This window comes from Aptenodytes patagonicus, chromosome 3, assembly GCF_965638725.1.
Source record: "Aptenodytes patagonicus chromosome 3, bAptPat1.pri.cur, whole genome shotgun sequence".
NCBI lineage: Eukaryota > Metazoa > Chordata > Aves > Sphenisciformes > Spheniscidae > Aptenodytes > Aptenodytes patagonicus.
In genome coordinates, this window is record NC_134951.1 from 127,641,872 (window position 1) to 127,662,153 (window position 20,282).

Consider the following 20,282-nt stretch of genomic DNA (forward strand, 5'->3'; position numbering starts at 1 on the left):
TCTACCTTTTATACGTGCAAAATGCAAACTAGGAGGCTTTCTGCTTACCTTTTGGTCATGTAGCAGGAGCACTTCTGCCCACAGCAAGGGGAAGCAATGTAAAGCCATAAGAAGGAGCTGGGGGCGAATAGGCTGTAAGTTCAAGGAACTTTTTTGCAGGCTGTGTTCAGTTTTCAGAGTGTGGGTTGGGCACTTGTGATTTAAGACGAATCTGTAATATCAAGTCTACCAGCTGTCTGACAAAATGAAAAGTAACAGAGCTATAGTCTCTTGAGCTATGTGGGCAATGCCACAATGGTCACTTGTGCTTGTCAGCATGGAGGCAGGTGGACAAGAGCATTTTTTAGAGCCATGTTTGTTGCTAAAGGAGGCTGGTAGCATATATTCAAATGAATAATAAATTCCTTTAGCTGTAAAACCTGCAAAACCACAGCTCATATATGAAAAGGTCTTACTTCAGATTTTGTTGGACAGAAATCCAAGCCCTGAATGAGTCTGTAATGTACATGCTCCAAAGTTTGGTTTGAGGTAGGCATCTTCGGGGTGTTGGGGCTGGTGGTTGCATTTTGGTTTTGTTTTGAAATGAGGCTGTAGGAAGTTAAGTAGATCTGGATTTCATGGAACAGACCTGGCTTATCTTTGTTATCTCTTTGAGCAGATACCCTGTCAAACTGACTTTACAGTATGAGAACTAATTTATTAATAACCCAGCAATGATACTGTTGGCAAATTGTTGTACCTTGCAGGCCAGTTATTACTTAAATGTTAGGGGACATTATCTTTTTTGAACAATATAAGAATATTTGATTCCCCATGTCCTGGAGTTAGACTAGAAGAGGACAGTATAGGAATGGGGTGTGTTGTGTAATGGGAACTATGCTGTGTTCATCCATAGGGATCAGGCAATTCAAAACAATTGAAGAACTGGCAGCATGCCCTGGAAAAGTGAATCCTGTTTGGAAAACCTACAAAGGCAATTTCTTTTTACCTAAAGAATCTTGTTCTCTTATTGTGGATGATAAAGATTGGCAATCCTGGAATTTTAATAGTGACCGTAAATGTGACACAGATAGCAGTGGTAAAAGTAATTCATCCTGTAGTCCTATAAGACACCCCCTCCCTCCCTCCCATCCTCTCCTCCTTGTGAAACAGAGCGCTTTTATTCCAGGGCCGTTTAAACTACAGGCTGTGCTTTAAATACTGTGATATCCTCTAATTGCTTCTGGTGCCAAAACCTGGGTAAACAAACGTTTGCTTGAAAGGAAGGAATAAAAAGGAGCTTATGCACTAGTTTCCAGACAAGGCAGTCCTTTCTGGAAGTTCAACTTTTGTTTTGGAAAATTCAGTTTCTTTGTCCTGTTCTGTTCGAATGCTTGCTTATGGATTGGCAGTGGGTAAAGTTCCCTATTGTTATGGGTGAAACAAAATGAGCATTTTGAAGCATCTGTATGCTACATGTCTGTAAGTATGGCCATGTAAAACATAGGTTTTTAAAGCTATATGAGTTGCTATTTATGGAAGAGAATCTAAAAATATTTAAGTGGTATTCTTTAAAAATAGTTTTTATCACTCCCACCTTTAGGTACATTTGTGAACTCAGTCGTTCTGGAATTTCATGATAAACTTGGGTTAAATAGCAGTGTTTATCAAAATCCTCCCTGTGAGGTCTTTGAAAGTGGTCTGTAGGTGGTCTGTTGAGCTCTATTAACTAATAAAATTGGTAGAGTTGTTGGTTACATGTTTGCTAATGATCCAGAGGGGTGCGTGGGAAATGTTGATATTTGGCTTTAGTCTTCCAGCTAAAGAAAAAAATACGGAAATCATTTGCTTCCTACCTGAATGGGGGAATGTTGAGTATGCTTTGTGTTCAAAAAAGTTTTTGTATGCTTACTACAATTACAGATATTAATTTGAAAGACATGCTGTGCTAGGGAAGAGCACAGCGTATATATTATAGGCAGATAATTTTGCGTATGTTTCCACTCTTTTTTCATCTCTAGGTCAATTGCAAAAGAGCTTGCAGACTGGCTTATCAGCAACAATGTAGTTGAGCACATTTTTGGACCAAATTTACACATTGAGGTTTGTATAAAATTATTATTTTTAGTATAAACATGAAGGAGTAACTTCTTGTTCTAGTAAATCTTTCCTCAATATGTTCTCACTTTGCAGATCATCAAACAGTGCCAAGTGATTCTGAATTTTCTTGCGGCTGAAGGGAGACTTAGTACTCAACATATAGACTGTATTTGGGCTGCAGCACAGGTATATATACAATCTTTATAATTGCAGGAGTGATAAAAAAAACAGAAAATGGCAAGTTGATTTTGTTTTATATTCGTAAAGCTGAGTTTCTTACTTTTTCATGTCTGTCTGTCTGAGTGTTTTGCTGACCAGAATTTTAAGTTACGTAACTGCCACAATTACTGTTTTTTCATTAGATGCAAGAATTCACCTAGGCTACTTTTATACAAGAAAAAAATGAAGTTGTATAACAAAGACATAGTGTTTTCACTAAGAATGGGGATGAAGATTGTAGGGTGGATGTAATATTTTTACTTTTGTGCTAAATTGCCTTGCTCCTATGTATTGTATATACAATACATATATACATATATATATATGTATATTTCTGTTACTCCTGGTGGGAACAATCAGGTGAAAACTGTGGCAGTGAAGTTTACAGCTGTGCTACAGTGCTGGTGTTAAAATCTATGGAAGGCACTGAGATTTTCTTTTTTGCTTGGTAAACCTGGAAACTCTGATAGGCTTTTTTCCTTCAGAAAGATATACTTGTTTGCTACTTTTAATGGATTGCTATGCTTTTTATTTTAGGTTGTGAAGTTTTTTATTTAGGGGATTTGAATGCAGTAGACATTTTGATTTCCTGTTGTGGAAACTCTTTTTCCATGGTTTCATTCTGCCTTTATTATTAAAAAAACCAAACCAACCAAACAAACAAACAAAAAAAAACCCCAAAAAACAAACAGAAAAAACCCTTAAGGTTTCAGTGTAAATTTTTCTGAAAAATACACTCAAAATGAAGGTCAGAGAAATAAAATTGATCTTTTTGAACAGGTATAGGGAACATACTTTTATACAAGTTAGAATTTGAAGGGGTTTTTTTTACGTGTTCAGTATTTCTCTGTAATTTGTTTCAAGCAGATACTACTGTATACACATTCTGATACCTGTGTAGTCCATTGTCATTATAACATGCAGCTGGTATGTTGATAAGTGCTCATTATAACAGCATTCACTCTAATAAGCTCCCAACAATTTTCTGTATCAGAGTAATTTATAATTACTTATTTCACTTACATTTTTAAAGCGGTATTTTACCTTCCTTGATGTTTTCACACATACAGTAACTCACACTAGTGTTAGACCTCTGGATTTTTTCTGTCTTTTATACTATTTTAAGAACTTAATATAATTACCCAAATGCGATAATTCTTTTACAGTTCACATGTTCATTTTGACATACTGATGTTTTCAAAATATATATATGTTTGATATCAGAATTAAGTATGTCCTGATTACTTCCTGTAAAAGGTTTAAATGTCTGATGTTGTTTAAAAGGCTGACACCTTTACACTAAAAGAAGAGAAGGCCTTAAAGAATATATTTTCCACTTTTTAAACTAACTTTTTGACAAAACTTTATCTTCTCTGAGTTGAAGCAGATATCTCAAGACGTTTAAATGCATCCTTGTATAGAACCCACGTAATTTCATTCCGGTTTGAATCCTGTGAAAGATGGCCTGTACCCTATAAACTGCTGACATGGATATTGTATATGCCAGGAAGGCAAAATAAAATAAATAAAGAATTAAAAAAACCCCTTTTGAGGTGCATATGCGGTAACCAACATTAAGAATGTTTTTTCTAGAAGCTTCCTGTAACCATTATTTTATTTTTTTTAATATCAGCATCCTTACAAACATAATGAAACCCTTTGAGTGACTGTGAAAAGCAGCATTTAACCTAAGAGGAAACATCTAGGAGCACTGTCACTTTAACGTGTAAATAGAGTAGCTAGCTAAACACATTGTCATATTTTTTGACATCCATTACTGGAAAGACAAAAGAATTATAAACAATCCTCACACAGTTCACACAGTCTGTTCTCTCAGCCTCATGTTAGCCTGTAATGTCTTTATTTGTGTTTACCACTGCTAATAAGGTAATCATTGCAAATATTATTTCCCTCAGGATTTAGCATATACATTAATATTTTAGAAGTTATATTTAAGTTAAAATGCAAAATAAACTTCCAGTTCTTCTTTTCACCAAATCTAGAACTGGGACTGAGGAAGACATTGTTATATTTGATTTCACTAAATCTTACGTGCTTTACAATATAAAGATTAAGTTTAGTCAAAATTGCAAGTCTGCTGTAGTTTGGAATTACTGGACAAGTGCTTCCTGAGACTTTGTGCAAAGATGATGTTTAATTGCTGCAATTTTATCAAACTTTGAATTTTTCTTTAAGTTTATTTTGCTGTTCCTGTTATCTTCTCTGTTTGTCTGTACTTCATAGCTAAAACATTGCAGTCGTTACATACACGATTTGTTTCCTTCTTTGATCAAAAACTTGGACCCTGTCCCACTTAGACATCTTCTTAACCTGGTCTCAACTCTTCATCCAAGTGCTCACACTGAACAGGTAAAGACAAGGCGGACAAAATCACTGTAATAAGAAAAGAAATTATGTTAGTTTATTAAACAAGCATTATGGATTTGTCTTTGTCTTTTTAAAGGAATGCATGTAAAAGTAATCTGATGCATAAGAGAGGAAACTAGATGAGTAAAGTTGTCATGTTTCTTCATGTAGGCCTCTTCTGGTGTTTGAATTACAATTTTTTTCAGAGATTTTTGAAGACTGCATAACCACTGATACAAGATTTTAACTTCCATGTCTGAAGTTAAAAAGTGTTTCACACAACGTTATTTTGTGCATTCGTTTATTTTGATGAGTTTATTTTGGTGAACTGTAGTATTGGCATAGAGAAAGATTAACAGCGGATCTTTGCATACAAAACTTACTGCTTCTTAATGGCACTGTTATCTGGTTTTGTTTATAGACCTTGTATTTGGCATCAATGCTTATAAAAGCACTGTGGAATAATGCACTAGCAGCTAAGGCTCAGCTGTCAAAACAAAGCTCTTTTGCATCTTTACTGAGTACCAATCTGCCCATGGGAAACAAAAAAGGTATGTGGTTTTCCAATAGATCTGGTAGTTAATTTTTTAATTTTCATAGTCTCCTTGTTGACTTTGGACAAAAAGGATGTATAGAGCTTTTTACTTGAAGTATTTTTAAAAAGTGTCATGCTGGCATATTTTTCGAGCAGAAGTTGAGGATAAGGATGAAAGCATTAAAACTTTGTTTTGTGAGTGCATTTGGAAAGCTTTCTATTTCAGATCAATTCTGTTTGTATATCTATAGTAGTATGTATTTTTCTTTTTTCTTTTTTCTTTTTTTTTTTTAAATTCAGAAGATGGTCCATAACTTATCAGTTAACTCTTCTTGTTCTGCTGAACATCTGTAACTTACATAGCTACAAAAAATCTTAAAAGCTTATCTAATTTTTACCTAGTTTTTGATATTACATGCTATTTCTGGCTTTTTTTTGACTTGACTGTGTATTTCCCCACAGTCATTACTAAAGGTGCTGCCAAGCCATTTTACTGTCGTTGCCCTTTCTTTTCTTACTGCTGATTTTTATGAATCATGGACAACTATGTGCTGACAAAAAGATTTTTAGTCACTTATTTTTCCATCCTGCTTTTTTCCTTCAGAAGAAGAGGAGCTCAGAAGAGCAGCCCCTTCACCTTGTAAGTATAGTTTTAGAAGTACACCACAATCTGATATGTTTGATACTACAGTGTTTTTCTACAGCTATCGAATTTGAATAGAGGAAAAACTAGTAAAAGTTTGAAATTCTGTTTTTATGAGAAGTCAAATGAAAATTATATTTTGTGTGGAATCTCAGAAATTCATATAGCTGTGCTATATACTGGCAAGAAGAGACATCAGAATACAAATTTTGTAGTAAAATGTTCAGTGTTCTAAAAAGAATTTTTAGTGTTTAGGTACGCAGGTCGTTTATGTCCCTTGTTCAACTGTTTGCAGGAAGAATGCTGTTGAGTTCAACATTTGAGGCAGTTTTTTGTAATGCTGTTACATTTCAATTAATATATATCACAAAGTAACTGGGAAATGTGGTTTTGAACTAGGGTCACCAGCAGCAAGCCCTCAAAGTAGTGACAACAGTGACACCCATCAGAGTGGAGGCAGTGATATTGAAATGGAGGAACAGCTTATTAACAGAACAAAACATGTACAGCAGCGACTTTCAGATACAGAGGTAAAAGCGTAAATCTTTGTGAATTTTGTTACTGAGTTGCCTATTATTAGCTATGGAATTTTTTTTTTTTTCCTGTAATCATTTCAAAACGTGAACTGGTACGTGGCATGTATGCTTACCTGCAGCAGGATAGTGGATAGCTAGAATCTTTACTTATATTCTGTGCAGTTTACATAAAATATATTGTACTTGCCTATGAACAAGTGCACTACAAAAAACCACCTTCTTGCATTTAAATTGTATTTCAGTAAGATTAATCTCTTAATAAGGGATTGCATGACATACTGTTTGTGTGTCACACTGTCACTCTGTGTATGTGTAAAGCCTGCACATATACCCTGCTAGAAATAAGGTAATGCAAAAATTAAATTATTAAATCTGAACCTTGCTCAGAGCATTTTGTCATTGGCAACTGAATTGAGAAAGAATGAATGAAAACGTATGGATTTTACACATTTCCTCATAAATGAAGGATGGCGTTTGAATGATGATGATGATGTTCATTATATATTTTCAGTGGAGTTCTGTTTTTCCACCAATCTTAAAAAAAAAAAAAAAAATAATTTCAGGAATCCATGCAAGGAAGCTCTGACGAGACAGCCAACAGTGGTGAGGATGGCAGTAGTGGTCCTGGTAGTAGCAGTGGCCACAGTGACGGATCCAGTAATGAGGCCAACTCCAGTCACGCAAGCCAGTCTGCTGGAAGCCCTGGCAGCGAGGTGCAGTCTGAAGACATTGCAGATATTGAAGCTCTCAAAGAGGAGGAGGATGAAGAGGAAGAAGATAGGAGTCATAATCCCCAGAAAAGCAGTAGGAGCACAGATCTACGAAGCAGGAAACTGGAATCACAAACAGGCATTTGTCTGGGAGATTCACAAGGGGCATCGGAGAGGAGTGGTGCAAATAATGGGGCAGGAAAGGACCATGTTTTTAACACTGACTCTGTGACACCGGTGGATAATCGAATTAGAATGCTAGATGCTTGTTCTCATGCTGAAGATGCAGAACATGATGTGACAGGGGAAATGAGCACTGCTCACATTTCACAAGGGTCTCAAGATTCTTGTATAACTCACACAGGGGACTTCCTTGGGGAAACTATTGGAAATGAATTATTTAACTGTCGACAGTTCATTGGGCCACAGCATCACCACCACCACCACCACCATCACCATGACGGGTAGGTAGCTTGACATTTCTTCTGATTCCTTCTATAACAGAAATAAAAGTGGTAGCACAATACTCAGTTTGGGCAGAAATTTGTATGGACGTTTTGCTATCATTCAGAATAATTTTGTCTAACAGCAATGATGGTTATCGCAGGTAGTTACACAGTAATCTGTTTTGTTAACATCTGATTAAATTTTTTTGTAAAGTTTTTGTATTGAATAAATAAGACAACATTTAACAAAATGTTAAAATTGTTTTGGAAAATGCTGTGTTTACTTAACATTAAAGAAGTCAACACAATCATCACGGTAGTGAGACCTTCAATTTATCTGTAATTGTTTTTGAAATTCCTGTGAAGGTCTGCTGTTCAGACAGATGATTAATCCCAATTTTAGCTTTAGGGGCATGTCTACTCACTTGTAGTCCGCTATAGACATCTTTCTCTTTGATATTGTCCATTCTAATATTCTTCTTTTACAGGCATATGGTTGATGATATGCTAAGCGCAGATGATGTCAGTTGCAGTAGTTCCCAAGTGAGTGCAAAATCAGAGAAAAATATGGCTGATTTTGATGGGGAAGAGTCTGGCTGTGAAGAAGAGCTTGTACAGATTAATTCACATGCTGAGCTAACATCTCATCTTCAGCAGCACCTTCCTAACCTTGCTTCTATCTATCATGAACATCTTAGTCAAGGTAAGAGTGATAAAAAGAAAACACAAAAACATTGTACTTCTAACTTGGTCTTATATAATTTTGAATTAGTCTCCAATAATTAAAATAATCAAATTATATTAACCATACATGTGTATTTGCCCAAAGAAACCATGGTGACTACTGAGATTTTACTGTTTCGCCCAGAGATTCGTATTTGTATCACATTAGATGTAGCAGTGTTTACCTTTTTAAAATCTTTTTTCCCCCATTTCTACTGGATCTTTTAATGCAAGTTAAAACAAATAAAGGCACTAAAGAGCGTAGCAAATGTTTTTTTCTAATCGGTTATTAAAGTAAAAAGAAAGGTGGTGCTGAAATGCGAGGTGATTTTTTTTCTCTCTGAAACCTTACGCGATTTTTCTTCTGGTGGGTGGATCTTATTGTGATTCCGTACATTTGTCATCTTAAATGAATTAACCATAATGGGCTGTACAGGGGATAATTTTGGGAAAATGAGTTAAAATATAACTTGATATCTTAGGGAGCTTGCCTTAAAGGGCATTTTATGCTATTTCATCTTACACTGCCAAATCCTCCAGTTTACTTCAGGGTGCAATTTAAGATGCTACTAAAACACTTCTCAAGAATTATATCATCTTTCCATATGCTATTGTGGCAGCTTTATTTTCTGTTTTATCCTCTTTTTAAATATAATGGAGGGTATGGTTAGTGAAGGTTTGACGTTTTTCTTTGCTGGTCTGGCAGAACCAAGTTTGCTATCTTCCAGCAGACAGTAAAACCAGTACTATTTATATTTTTTCCTGAAACACAGTTGAGTAAGAAGTCTCTATTTTCTTTAGGCTTAACATTTCTTGTTATGTGGAACTGAATTATAATTTCAGCCTGACATTGAAAATTTGGAAGGACTTTTTTTCTACGCTGCAGAGTTGAATAAACTACTAAAACTTTGTAGTTAAAACATGCTGTAAATCAGCATATTTTTTCAATATTTTCCATAGATATTGCACATCTTACTGAAGATCCAAATTATTGTTTGAGCATGAGGCCTTCAGTGCAGATTATTTTTGACACCCCTAGTTTTGCACGTGCAAATAATTACAGTGTTCTGCATGCAATCTAAATTTTCTACTTGACTTTGCTGTTACATGAAAATAGTATCAAATAGTAGATAAATGAGTGGTGCCAGCTGTGGCCACATAGAAGAAGGAAAATGTCTATCAGTGTTTGTGAAAACATGATGAGTTTCTAAAATGATGTACTTTGATACTCTATTGTATATAAAAAATGGTGTTTGTTTTTCCTGTTTTTTAGTTAGATATAGGAGATCACGCAGTATGAGGGGAATTTATTGAAATGTGCTTCTTTCTTGCTTTCCAACCATGGTAGTTATAAAGATACCTCCCTTTGGACCACAGCACTACAGAAAGACTTAAGAAATATTTTGATTACACTATGAATTAAAACTAATTAAATTAAAAAGCAGTTGTATCTGCAGCTCTTAAGTACTGTTTTTATTGCACCTTGCCATTAGCCAAAACCAGTGTAAATATTGGCTTAACTGTCCTGTTGACTTCTTGTATGGTCATAACGTTTTGTCTTCTTTTAAGAACCCATATGTGGAAAAAGGCTGCAATTACAATGTTGTATGCACTTTAAAATAGCCAAGTTTACAAATAAAGCATGTTGTTGTTCATGCACTTAGGGAATAATGTTCAGATTAGATAGTTCCTTCTATTTATTCAATAACGGTCTTTATATTTTGTTCAGGACCAGCAGTTCATAAACATCAATATAATAGCAATGCGGTGACGGACATTAATTTGGATAATGTTTGTAAGAAAGGAAATACCCTTTTGTGGGATCTGGTCCAGGATGAAGATGCAGTAAGTTGAATACCAGAAAATAATATTTTTTAAAAGAAAATAAATATATACTATTCAGTGACCTTTCTTTCTACTTGCTGTAGATTCATCTCTCTGAAGGGTTAATAAATGAAGCAGAGAAGCTGCTCTGTTCTTTAGTATGCTGGTTCACTGACAGACAGATTCGAATGAGATTTATTGAAGGCTGCTTAGAAAATTTAGCAAACAACAGGTAACTTAAATCATAAATTATCTGTTTTTACATTTATCTATTTTTGCAACATATAGGAAATCCAAGTTGACTATAACAGTTACTTAACTTCACAGGAAGACAAGTTAAACCAGACAAACGCAAAAGTATAAAAACAGTTTTCAAGGTGTTATGGATGTATCTGATGTTCCATTTTTCTATTCTATCAGTGTCCTGAATTTCTCATCTTGTTGCATTTGTTCTGCCTTCTGCCAGAGGTTACTGCCTTTCTACCAGTTGGTAAAATTGGGTCCACATCTTAGCCAGTTGAGTGCAAGGTCAAGTGCCTTAGCATAAGCATTTTGAATTGAGTTATTTAGATTTTACATGCAAGTGGATGAGGAACAGACAAGTTCTTTTCCACCAGGTCTCTTGTGGGATTTAATTTCTGTGAAGAAGTGGTTGGAGGTAGAAGTAATACCTTGACCTCAGATAACTTGTTTTAATACCAGCCAAAGCTGTGAGATTGTACAGTTTGAAGACTGGCAAAAGTGGAATTTATTTTGTTGATACAACCAATCAATTGCTGGACATTTACCTGCAGTGTTATGTCGTTAGCTTTTTGCCAAGAACTGTATTTGTGAGATGAGTTACAAGTATACTGAGATAGTAATTAATAAAAGAAATGTGAAGATACTTATCACTGATACGAAAGTTCCATTACATGCAGTTTACGCATTTCTTGAGTTTTCCTAGACAGTTGTCTTACACTACACACCTACTTGTGTCTATAATGAGTTTGAGGCAGATTTATTTCTGCTGTCATCTGTTTGTAGAAAAAACATATTCATTTTGCTGAAATTTCAAAAGATAAGTATTATGAAACTCAAAAATAAGAATTTATCTTTTGAAATTTAAATAATTTTTAATAAGAAAAATGTATACTGTTTTATTTTTATACTTGTCCAACAGCTGTGTGTCCAAAGTACTACATGTAAAGAATTTGAAATATGTGTAGTTCGGATTCAGAAAACTAATTGGCTGACATGATGGTAAACTTCACATGGGTATTTCCAGTGCTTTCAGTTAGCATATTTGCTCACTGAACCTGAGCTTCTCAAAGTAATCTTAAAATTGACTATTTTAATTTTGTAACAATCATATATTGTCGTCATTTCTCTCTTTCTCCTTTAGATCAGTAGTAGTTTCACTTCGTCTTCTTCCAAAGCTGTTTGGTACGTTTCAACAATTTGGGAGCAGTTATGATACTCATTGGATAACGATGTAAGTAGCCCCCTGTCCCCAACAGACTAAACCAACAGAAGTGATGACATTTAGGGGACTGCTGCAAGGCTTGCTCCTTTAGCGTGGTCCAAATTAGTAATGACCTAAGGTTATCATCTGCCTGTTATCTGGCCTAGTTGTATGAGCTTGTCTAATCACTCAGGCCTAGATTTCTTCATAATACGCACTACTGTCGTAACTGAGGTGAAGACTAATTTACTTTTTTTTTTAATTTCCACCCTTAAAATCCCAAAGGACTTGCAGACAGTACTAGACATCCAGTGATAGTATATTGTAAAAGGTTGTAATAACTTGACGTTACGTCATTCTGTTCTGACTGTATATCAGATGCTTCTCAGTAATAGAAGATTTGGTTTATAAAAAAAACCCTTTAAAATATGAAGGTATATATTATAGAATTCCTTACTAGAACAAACTATGTAGCTAGCTGGTCTAACTATAGAGAACGGACTACCGTAACTTCTGGGAAAGATTACAGTGATTATCAGCAATTTTTCTTGGTCTTTTTGAGATGGCGTTTAAATATATGCCCAGTTCTGAGTTTTGGCTTAGACTTTTTCTGAATTAGGGCCTGTAGGCAGAGTTTTCATGGTCTCAAAAGGGAGGGTTCTCTGTCGGTCCTATGCCTGAAAATAACGACGATGAAAAGGAATAAGAGAGTACTGTACTGGAAAATACTCCTGAATTCATGGTAGATGGAAAACGTAATGTTTACTTTGGTTTTATGTGTATGCAATTTTCCTATAATAGCTTTCTAATTTCTGTAGCTTTTCTGATCTTTTAAAGCAAACTGTAATACTTTCTGCCCTTTAAATTGACACAGGTGGGCAGAAAAGGAACTTAATATGATGAAACTTTTCTTTGATAATTTGGTACACTACATTCAGGCAGTCAGGGAAGGACGACATAAACATGCATTGTAAGTACACAACTGACTGAGTGTTTGATATTTTATGTTCTTAAACGTTTCTTTTCTGCTTTTCTTCTGGTGCTTCTGATGTGTTCTTACAAGTAAATACTTTCTATAGGGACATTACACACTTAGGGAGACAAAGGTCTGTAAAAATAGTAACATTTTAAATAGCCTCCTTTTCCTTAAAAAAACCACACAACAACTCTTGTGTCATTTTTGTTAGACATTATGTTGAATATTTGTTTACAAATAAAGCACGAATATTTTTAGGTATTCAAATCAATTTAAAGTGATTTCATATCATAAAATTATTCAAATGTTTCAGTTTTAAAATCTGTTATCATTAACCTTTGCAGTAGTTTTTTTCTGTTTAACACATTCATCCACACTTTCCATTCTGTATGATTAAAATAAGGTGTATATACACAAATGATACAATTTCTAGCTTCCCAATCCCAGAGGAATAGACTATTCATGTTTTGACAGATGTCAAAGTCAGTATGTGAGTATGGGCATCCACAATTGAAAAATGTTGTTATTTATGGGTCAAATTTTTACTTCATCATACGCCTTTATATTGGACATTGCTCTAGGGAGAAATTACTTCAAAAGCTGTTTGGAAGTGGGATGAATTGCTTTAAATTCAGGCAAAATGGTATGTTGTTCTGCTCCTTTGACCATTAAGCTTCTACCTTATAAATAAAGTTAATATTTTTATATAAGTTAGGAAGATATTTTTATAAAGAGTGTGTATCAGCTGGGATCGGAAATTCAGAGTAGAAATATCAGCATTTTACAAGTTAGGGAAAAAATTAAGGTCAGATCCTGCAAGGTGCTAATGACAAAATGATGCACTTGAATTGGACTGTATGCCAAAAAAACCCCATTCCCCCCCTTCCCCCCCAAACAACAGAAAAAGTACCTTATCTAGTAATGAGTGTGTCATTCCACTTGTTTGGTGTGGGTCTGTAATGTGTACAACTGGAGCCTAGACTCTATACTGAACTAGAAGTTCAGAAAGAAACTTAGATGAAGAAATTATTTATGCTTTTAAGAGGCATGTGTGTGAGTGGGGAAAAAAGTTGTGACAATAAGCAATTAAATAAACTTCCGTTTTTATACAAATTTAAATTTTAGATACAGCCACAGTGCAGAAGTTCAGGTTCGTCTTCAATTCCTGACATGTGTGTTTTCAACTCTAGGATCACCAGATCATTTCAGTAAGTATTTGAGGTTACCTTATCAGAGAAGCACCTCATAGTAAGGGTCACATAGTTCTTAATAATCAACATTAGCTTAAATAAATACAATGTTTTAAACAGATACAATTTTAAATAATCTCTGATACGGTTTCAAAAGAAGGAAGATTTTTTTTACAAGCACAGAACCAACACTGGAGTTTAGATTCAATTGCAGTTCTGTGAGAACAAATTTTTATGTCCTCTGTGCTTTAGTTTTTCAAAATATTAGGATTGTACTAATTACTGAAATGAAGATAATCTATTCTGTATTTGTGGGTTTTGGTTCACGCCCGTAATGTTCCAAGAGATCTTTTACTGGAGTGCACTGTAAGTTGTGATACCAAAAAGGAATAATTCTTTATATTTTAATACTGTCAGAAATTGATTTACACTCCCTGTAGAGTCTTTTGTGAAAGTGGTATTCTGTATGATAGTTGATCTGTACAGATGCTGAAATCTGTTCACTCTAAAAGGTTAAGAATAGGAATCTTTTGATGTGGCTGATGGAATTCGTAGTTGAACATAATTTTCTGTGTTTTAGTAACCCTTGGTGGCTTTCCCTTCCATAAATTGTTTTGGCTGCTCTCTCCTTAAGCCCTTGTAAACCAATAGCCTTCAGCGCTGTCTCAGCATCAGCTCTGTACAGACCTTCAGTTGATTGTATGTTGAGGTCATTTATTAAAGCGACTGAAGGGAGGAGTCATTTGGGTAGTCTTCACTATAGGTAGTCAAAGTTGGCATACAGCGCATGGCTTGTGCCTCTGGTCATTAGAGTAGAGTACAGGAAGGAATGAGAATATCTGTAGCCAAGAGAAAAAAAAAATGTAACACTGTATTTGCTGTTGTTAATAGGATAGCCACAGTTCTTTTTAAAGACATTTGTTGAGATCATAAATGTTTATATGCCAACTAAGAAAATAAACCTACAGTTTATTTTTAGTTTAAGCCAAAACCTACAGTTTTCTTGAAAGGAATAACAATGAAATAGTTCCAGAGGTGGTATTTTCAGCCACAGTCTCGATACCCAGCTCAAAGCTGGACTCTAGGTTGTGCCCAATAATTATTTACAAACTGAGAAACAACCTGCTGTTTGGTACGAGATCTCAGGTCAGCCCACGCTACTCATTGGTTTAGTAACAACTGACGGCGCTAATGACCAAAAACTGCAGCTGATTGCCAGCTCTAAAAGTGGAAAAGTGTATGATTCCTAATGGGTAGGTGGTGCATTTTTCTTCTGTTTTTTCCAAAAACTTCTTGTCCTGACAAAAACTATTCTGATTTTTCTGTATGTATTCTTGGGTTTTGTAGAATATCGCTCTATATTTGATGTTATAAAGGAGTAGTTAAAAATACTTCCCTAATTTTAGGGTTGAGTTTAGAACAAGTGGACATACTGTGGCACTGCTTAGTAGAAGATTCTGAATGTTATGATGATGCACTACACTGGTTTTTAAATCAAGTACGAAGTAAAGATCAGCATGCTATGGGTATGGAGACTTACAAGCATCTTTTTTTGGAAAAGGTATGTAGAGAGTTAATTGCAACCTTATTAATTCTAATAAAAGTGTTTCTTTCCATATCAGCAGTATTTAACATATCTTAAATTGTTTCTGTGAAAAATATGTCTTCAGTACTCTGGGAGGGCCCCTCTTGTCATGCAATGATTTTTCTCTGCTTGGAGGGAAGAGGGGAACGGATCGGCGTGAATTCTTTTCACACTAGTATTTATTTGAGTGTTTCTTTACAAATAGCCTGTGTGTTGTATCTGAAGCTATGTAGCGCTTCATTTCAATTTGAAAAAAAAGCCACCCAAAACTGTACATCCCTTTATGATATATAGCTACCTGACTAAAAAAATGGCTTTTCTTCTTTTTGGGAGGGGCGTATAAATCTCATCAATACATCCACTGAAAATACAAACATGCAGCAGTAGAGTTTTTTGCAAGGGGTCCCATCCGTTTCGACAGACAACATTACAAAATGGACAGATTGTACAATAATTAATGTAGTCTAGCTCTTTTTCAAGGTTACACAGTTTTTGTCTAGTTTTCTAAGCGTATGAGTTTTTTGAATGGACAACATCATGTGTGCTAACAAATTGTCCTGCTGTTGGTAAGTTAAGCAGCTAATGTTACAATAATAATTTTTGATCCCTCTGCACTGTTACAGTCCAAATCAGCGGTAGAGAAAAGAGGTTTGTTTAAGCCAATTATAGTTGATTTTTTGTATTGTATATCAAATTCAGAGTGTGTGATCTTTTGCAAGAATAAATTTTAATTGGTCTTCTACATTCGAATATGATCGGTAGTAACAATGACATTTTTCTGTGCTAATGAAATAAATACCCAGTAATTGCTATCTGTTCCATCACTGAATTTTTCCTTCCACACTAAAGTGCATTCATTTTTTTTAGATGCCACAACTAAAACCTGAAACTATTAGTATGACTGGCCTAAACCTCTTCCAGCATTTGTGTAATTTGGCTCGATTGGCTACTAGTGCATATGATGGTGGCTCAAACTCAGAGGTAAGCCTAGATTCTGTGCTCATGTTTTTCTTCTTTCTGAGGGAAGGGGAAAGTTAAATTACTTATCTGCAACGGCGTATCTCTTGAGAATTTACTGGCTTGAATATTGTTTACTGGTTTGAGATGGTAATGTCACAGCTTGTGGTGGTGGGGTCTGTACAGATTTCTGCCTTGAGGAGAGCCCTGGAAGCTCAGGACTCAAAAGTTCTAAATGTGGGACAGTGAAATGGAAATGAGAGGCCAATGATCCTGACCTTCCCTCATGACTTTGAGCATGTGTGGCTTTTGTCTCTAGAAGTTGAGATAGGAAACTGCAAAGAAAGTGATACCTGTTGCCTCATATCTTTGTGCAGTTTATCATGTTCTTAGCGTAACTGAACTGTATTCACTATTGTGTTTAAAGAATGGGTTTGTAACATTTACTTTTATAGATAAGAAGATTCAGATGACATTCTATTAGGCATATTTAATTCTGACTAGAAATTTGTTGTAAAATGTGTCTCAGTTTATGTATGATGTGCTTTAGAAGTTTTTCTTCCGTAGTTTTTTATACAGAGAAACTATCTTAGAAATAAAATTATATGTAGGATATTTTTCTGTGAATTGATTTGAGGCAATTTTTTATTAAAATTTCTATTCTTGCAGTGAATACGAATAATAGTTGTGGTTTTAAGGCTTCATTTAAAAGTATTGCTGTTTGTAAAAAATGAAAATTCACACTTTTGAATTTTAAGCAGTTCTCCTCATGCTTCAAAGTATGAAAATTTTTCTGTGAAAGTTAGAATTTTATAGTGATTGATGTGTGCAGTGATGAGAGCCCGAGCAGAGGGAAAATGGAGATATTTTTTAGTAATTGCATCGAGGCAAATAAAATGTCTCAGTTTAGGAAAGCATCACTCCCAGTAAAATAACAAGGCAACGTTTTGTTTCTGTTTGTTTTCCTTTTGTCAAAACAGTTGTGTGGCATGGACCAGTTCTGGGGTATTGCTTTAAGAGCACAGTCTGGTGATGTCAGTCGAGCAGCTATCCAGTATATCAACTCTTATTATATCAATGGTATGAATTTTTATTTTCTTTTTAAAATGTTTTAAAGAATATCTAGCATTATCCGCTTCTTATTCTTAGTATTAAAATGCATAGTCCCAAAGTTGTGCGTATATAATTTACTTTAACTGATATTACAGGTAAAACTGGTCTGGAAAAAGAACAGGAATTTATTAGCAAGTGTATGGAGAGTCTGATGATAGCTTCTAGTAACCTCGAGCAAGACTCTCATTCAAGTCTGACCATTATTGAAAGAGGACTCTTAATGCTGAAGACACACCTGGAGGCTTTTAGGAGAAGGTAAATAGCTCCATTGATATATTTGGATGCAGAATTTATTTACATTCCACTTATAATGGTAAATGAGTTATGAGTTATTATTAAGTATTAGTTTCTTTGTTTTTCTTTGTGTTAATTAAGGACAGTAGTGGATAATTTTGAAAGGTAATATATAAGGTTTAAACAGTTACAAGAGTTGGTCCTTGTCCTTGTATAAAGACATATGGATGTGGTTCATGTCTCCCCATCCCTCACAAAAGAAACTTTTTCAGTTATTTTAGTTTTATTTGAAAAACGAGTGAGAATATCAATAACTTCCTCTTATTTTGAAAAAACGGTGACTAAAGGTGCAAGTTTTGTCTTTCCTCTCATTGTTTATCAAACGTTTGTGTTAAATAGGTTTTGACAAAAATACTTTTTCAATGTTTTTACCTGTTCTTAAGGTTTGCGTATCATCTGAGACAGTGGCAGATTGAAGGCACTGGTATCAGCAGTCACTTGAAAGCCCTGAGTGACAAACAGTCACTGCCGCTAAGAATTGTATGTCAGCCAGCTGGACTTCCTGACAAGGTAGTTAAAAACCCTTTTACAAGTACATCCTACATTGTGAAATTTCAGTAAGTCCACTGTGCACTTTGAAAAATAAAATACGTGTTTTATTTCAGATGACTATAGAAATGTATCCTAGTGATCAGGTGGCCGATCTACGGGCAGAAGTCACCCATTGGTATGAAAATTTGCAGAAGGAGCAGATAAATCAACAAGCACAGCTTCAGGAGTTTGGCCAAAGCAGCCGCAAAGGGGATTTCCCTGGTAAGCTATAGTACTCATACCTGTATTTTTTGGCCATACAAGGGTTCATCCATTTAGAGCTTAGAAGATTATTGTCTTTTTCTTCCCCAGATATCCTAAATAAGCAAGCATTATGATGTATTTTCTTCTAGCTGTAGTTACAGTTAGCATCACCTTCACTTTTAATTAATAGCATTGTTTCTTAAGCACTACCATTTATTTGAAAAAGCAAAGAAAATGTAGATCTGCCAAAAAATCCTTAGATCTAGCCAAGCTCAAAGTCCCAATAGACTTTCCACCACATTATTTTTCTTCTCATTGTTGTTCTAATTAATTGTGTTGTTTTCTGTAATTTGGAGGTTCTGTTACATAGAACCTTATTCTATGTTTCATGAAATTTATACATTTCTGGCTCTGCCATTGATTCAGAATTTGAAGTTATGATTCAAATTCATAATTTATACCCTACATATATGTATTCCAGTCAGGTGTAAGGTTTTCCTTACTCCTGCACCTGCTTTTTGATTTACGATCATCCTGTAGCAAAAATGATCATTCGTCCTCTTTGGATGCTCTTAATTTGGAATGTCACCTTGCTCCTGAGATGGTCATTGCTTGCTTACAGTGTGACAAATATGCATCCTGTTGTTGTTCCCTTTCTTTATGTGTTTTTGAGTGAATGAAAATTTCTGCTTTATCCTTTAGGAGGAGGACATTTTCTAAATCCTATTGATGATATACATTATAGCATTCTTATTGGTTACTGCTGTTCAAAATGTTATTGTTTTCTGAATTATCTTTTCCTTATTGTTTTCTTGTTTTCTTTCTTTCTCATTATGAGCAAAAGTTAGCATGTAATGCATATTATCTGAACAAATTCTGTCCATGAACAACTTTTTCCAACACCACTGACCATTAGTATATGTGTAGACATGAATCTGACTTTCTTTTCATAGTTTAACAACTTTTTAAAAAAATGTTTTAATGAGACGCACTGCCAGTAAACCAGACTGAGTTTTAGACATCTGAATTACCTTCTTTGTGAAATCCTTTTCCAGCCACTCATCAGAAGCTGTTTTAGTGAAGAAATGGTCTTGTTTTCCACCAAGTATAGCCACATAGCAGAAATTTTTTTTTGTTTTGTTTTACCTGGGATTTTAGAAACACATGATTGAGAAAATTCAGAATTGCAATCCTACAGCAGCTGCAGTTCAGTCATGTTACATATGTACAATGTCTCTTGTTTTGTAGAATGCCTGTGCTGATATCCATGATTTTGTACACTTTTTGTGGATGTTTTTTTATTTTTTCTGTGTTTATTACACTAATTATTAACATACCATAACTATGGGAAATTGGATAACCATAAAATTTGTATCTGTCAATTCATAAACTCAGTGTCCTTTGCTAGGCTTAAAACCTGAATTAATGCCTTTAAGTACTTAATCTTGTAATTGATATCTGTGTTGGCCGATAGATGTATAAAATCCTGTAAGAGACTAAATCTCTTATTAACCAAACTCCTGAAGAAGTGTTTCTGCATTGTTCTGTGCATGCCACCGTGTGTTTGGAATAATCTAGTCACATGATTTTTACTTATCAACTGCTAATTTTGAGAAGATAGGACTGAAACTGAGACTTGCGGTTAAAACCTGTAGTTTTACTCATCCGTACCCTATTTTGGGGACTGTTTTGTATAGATTAAAAAGAAAGGACTTCCTAATAACATTTTGTTGGTCACAAAGGTCGCTGTGAATTATGGTTCAGTGTATTGACTGTTTACACTTAAAAACTTGGGTCATTCTGCATCACAGGAGACATATACTGTAAGGTACATAGTGCACGCTTCTGTCTCAGTGACCTTCTGCTGTGTCCATTTTAATATACCTGTGTTAGTTAATCTACAAAA

At 34.9% G+C, this 20,282-nt stretch overlaps 1 protein-coding gene across 6 annotated transcripts in view; it reads left to right on the plus strand.

Annotated features, from left to right (window-relative positions):
* USP34 (ubiquitin specific peptidase 34) overlaps positions 1-20,282 on the plus strand; it is a 140,679-nt gene that overhangs the window by 53,430 nt on the left and 66,967 nt on the right. For 5 of the 6 annotated variants that reach the window (XM_076335136.1, XM_076335142.1, XM_076335140.1 and 2 more), the window contains exons 9-27: positions 2,001-2,082; positions 2,173-2,265; positions 4,543-4,668; positions 5,087-5,216; positions 5,805-5,840; positions 6,243-6,373; positions 6,943-7,553; positions 8,024-8,238; positions 9,988-10,103; positions 10,187-10,314; positions 11,467-11,556; positions 12,401-12,496; positions 13,628-13,710; positions 15,099-15,253; positions 16,145-16,258; positions 17,215-17,314; positions 17,443-17,602; positions 18,025-18,151; positions 18,247-18,394. In XM_076335136.1, the coding sequence (XP_076191251.1) occupies positions 2,001-2,082; positions 2,173-2,265; positions 4,543-4,668; positions 5,087-5,216; positions 5,805-5,840; positions 6,243-6,373; positions 6,943-7,553; positions 8,024-8,238; positions 9,988-10,103; positions 10,187-10,314; positions 11,467-11,556; positions 12,401-12,496; positions 13,628-13,710; positions 15,099-15,253; positions 16,145-16,258; positions 17,215-17,314; positions 17,443-17,602; positions 18,025-18,151; positions 18,247-18,394 (2,741 nt within the window). The remainder of the gene's footprint in view (positions 1-2,000; positions 2,083-2,172; positions 2,266-4,542; positions 4,669-5,086; positions 5,217-5,804; positions 5,841-6,242; positions 6,374-6,942; positions 7,554-8,023; positions 8,239-9,987; positions 10,104-10,186; positions 10,315-11,466; positions 11,557-12,400; positions 12,497-13,627; positions 13,711-15,098; positions 15,254-16,144; positions 16,259-17,214; positions 17,315-17,442; positions 17,603-18,024; positions 18,152-18,246; positions 18,395-20,282) is intronic. The other variant, XM_076335138.1, reaches the window with a different exon arrangement.